The 3,079-nt window shown below is 47.5% G+C and overlaps 1 protein-coding gene across 1 annotated transcript in view; it reads right to left on the reverse strand.

The window, feature by feature from the left end:
• Positions 1–702: 702 nt before the first annotated feature.
• The window catches only part of LOC139024781 (uncharacterized), a 4,976-nt gene continuing 2,599 nt past the window's right edge, over positions 703–3,079 (reverse strand). The window contains exon 2 of the mRNA XM_070439717.1: positions 703–1,326. Coding sequence (XP_070295818.1) covers positions 703–1,326 — 624 coding nt within the window. The remainder of the gene's footprint in view (positions 1,327–3,079) is intronic.

Below are 3,079 nucleotides of genomic sequence, written 5' to 3' on the forward strand. Positions count from 1 at the left end.
TTCATCAAACCAAAGCAGCGCTAGTTGTGAGGGCGGTGCCTATGAGAAGTCCTTATACAATTTATCAACGCTTTTCTAGGCAGTGTCTTCCATCACGATCACACGACATCACTACACCCGGAGAAGCCTTAGCGGCTGAGACGTACCTGTCCTGATCACTCAATGTACAAATGGTATGGTGAGTATACGAGGATGGACTGCTTTTGGGGAGGGGGGGGGGGGCTAATGGCCTGCTATTCGGGTGGGGGGGGAACAACTGTTTTGATCATGAGGTTTTAACTCTGAATTAATTTACAAGATTATCAAAACCAATATTAAACTTCTGAATAAGTATGGCAGCAGCATCGCAGTCTGGTTCGTATTCCTAGTCTGTTATGTACTGGCTAATTAACACACAATGAATTGGACGGGCTTTTACTGTAGGGGTACGCGATGGCAGACGCATGGCAAGATTTAGCCGTTTTGTAATTAGCGGGTACGAGGGGTAACATGTACGGGTTTTAGGTCAGGACATTTGGGAGAGAGTCTGTTAAAGCTAGGTATATGCTGCTCTGTCTACATAGCGTTACTCTGCTCGCCTAGAGCCTGCTCTGTTATACTCGGTTACACCTGCTCCCTAGACCGCTCTACCAAGTCGTTCGCCTACTTGCAGGACCGCCCAAAACAGTGGTTCCCTATCGCAGACCTTCCAGGAAGCCAAAGCTAACCACTGTGGGGGTGCTGGAGGACTGGAGTAGGGAACCCCTGTTGGGGGGGTCCTGGAGGACTGGAGAGGGAACACTTTGGGGGTCCTGAAGGACTGTGAGTAGGGAACCACTGTTGGGGGTGCCTGTAAGGACTGGAGGAGGGAACCACTGTTGGGGGTTCGCTGAGGACTGGAGTTGGGAACCACTGTTGGGGGTCCTGCAACGACTGGAGTAGGCGAACCACTGTTGGGGTTCGCTGAAGGACCGGAGTTAGGGAAGCCAACTGTTGAAGGGTCCTGAATGGACTGGAGTAGGGAACGCACTGGTTGGGGTCGGCTGATCGGAGCGGAGTAGGGACCACTGCTGGGGGTCTGAAGGAGGCGAGTAGGAACGCACTTGTTGGGGGTCCTAAACGGAACTGGAGTAGGGAACGCCTGTTGGGGGTCTGAAGGACCGGAGTAGGGAAGCACTGTTGGGGGTCCTGAAGGCTGAGTAGCGTGAACGCACCTGTTGGGGTCCTAAGACTGAGTAGGAAAGCCACTTTGGGGGTCCTGAAGGACGGCGGAGTAGGGAAGCCCACTGGTGGGCGTCCGCTGAAGGACGGCGGAGTAGGGAACGGCACTGTTGGGGTCCTGAAGGACTGGAGTTAGGGAACGGCACTGTTGGGGGTCGCTGGATGGAAGGAAAAATGGAATGGAGTTAGGCCACCACTGGTGGCAGAGCAAAGGGCAAGCTCATCGTTTTTGGAGGATAGGGACCTTGACCAAGCTCTTATCCTCAGTGAATGGTGCTGCCTTTGGCAGCAATTGAGGTAACGATACTGTACGCTAACAATGAATTGTGAGTAAGTGATAGGCCAGAAATGTCTGTGTCATAAAACCAATGTATTAGTGGTAGCTGTGTTTAATAAAGGTGCTGGCTAACATCAACTGTAGCACTGTTGTAGCAGCTGATGCAGAGATACACACGCCGGGCTCAGGCACCCCTTGTGTCCTGTCAGAGCTTTAAAATCAATACTGCGGCATTACCTTGTTGTGTTGGTTGAGCTCTATTCAAAACAATCAATCTTTATTTAAAGGAGCTTTTGATCTCGTCAGAAAATATTGTATATTTAAAAAAGTTTGGGAATTGGAGAAAAAAAAGAAGTGTTTGCACATATGATATAACGGATTAACATTTTTTTAAATTTTACAAATTTTTAAAAAAGATTTTAATTGTTGTTGTGATTATTTAATCAGCTGCTAATATTTATTGTTATTGTTTAATAGCAGTATCAATGTTAACGATTAGTAATTTATTATCATATTAATTTTATATCTATGTCATTATATCTGTCATTAAGTCTAAAAATTTGGACGCATCCCTTTACGAAATACGACATGACGCTATGCAGTACAGTGAGAGAGAATACTTTGCGGCGTCAGGTAGCCTGTACTCTCTTCTCTTACACACAGACTCCACCCCGTTGCATTTCAAGCAGATACGCGTTCATTTCCGAGGGCGCAGTCTTTCGAAAAAGCTATCCTCACACCTACCTGAGTGAGACTCAATAAAAAAAAAAAACGGCGAAAAAAAAACCAAACACAATTATCGATTAACTGCATTGCCAAAATTAATTATTTGCCCGAAGGCAGAATTTGTTTAAAAGCGAAAACAGACAAACATACAGCTCTTCGGGTTAGATATATTTTCTTGGAAGCTTTTATATTCACTTTTATATTCCAATTTTCCTGGGACTGGCAACTACATTGTAGCATCGCAACGGTCAGCAACGGCGATCTTTCGAAATGAGTGAAGCGTGGCTCAAAGATCCATGGTATTCTTTGTCCGGCTTTGGCAGCCGAACGCGCCGTCCAAGCACGCTACGGCGGTCCCGTCCGGAGATCCCGCTCGGTGGAATGGGAGGCACCCTGTCGATGAGGTGGCCCGGGGAAAGCGGGCAGGGCAGCAGGTTGCTATGGCGGCTCGCCGAGAAATCTTCGAACGCTTCCGAGAGCATGAACGGCTCGCCAGGCAACTATTTCTCCTGCAGTAGGACCGAACTCATCTCGCTATCGGTGCTGGCAGCTAAATGTTACACGCAGGCGCTCGCTGATTTGACACATACCGTAAAACTATTGACTTGGGGCAATGAATGTGTTTTAGGCTCGTCGCTGAACATGTATATAGCGTAATTGTACGAAATGCACATATGGGCCGATCCAGACGCCGTAAACGCGCATCCAATGTAAGCGTTATTTCAGCTTGTTATGTAAGCTATTTTCTCTAATAGCCATATTCTGATCTGGAATTTTTATGCTATGAAAATAGCATGGGCTATTCACCAGCTACTCCTTCGTTTGTGGTGGAGCAGTGAACGGTGTGGCTGCAGGTGTGTGTCTGGACAATTGATT

The sequence above is a fragment of the Salvelinus sp. IW2-2015 genome, unplaced genomic scaffold (assembly GCF_002910315.2).
Source record: "Salvelinus sp. IW2-2015 unplaced genomic scaffold, ASM291031v2 Un_scaffold1866, whole genome shotgun sequence".
NCBI classification, from domain to species: Eukaryota; Metazoa; Chordata; class Actinopteri; order Salmoniformes; family Salmonidae; genus Salvelinus; species Salvelinus sp. IW2-2015.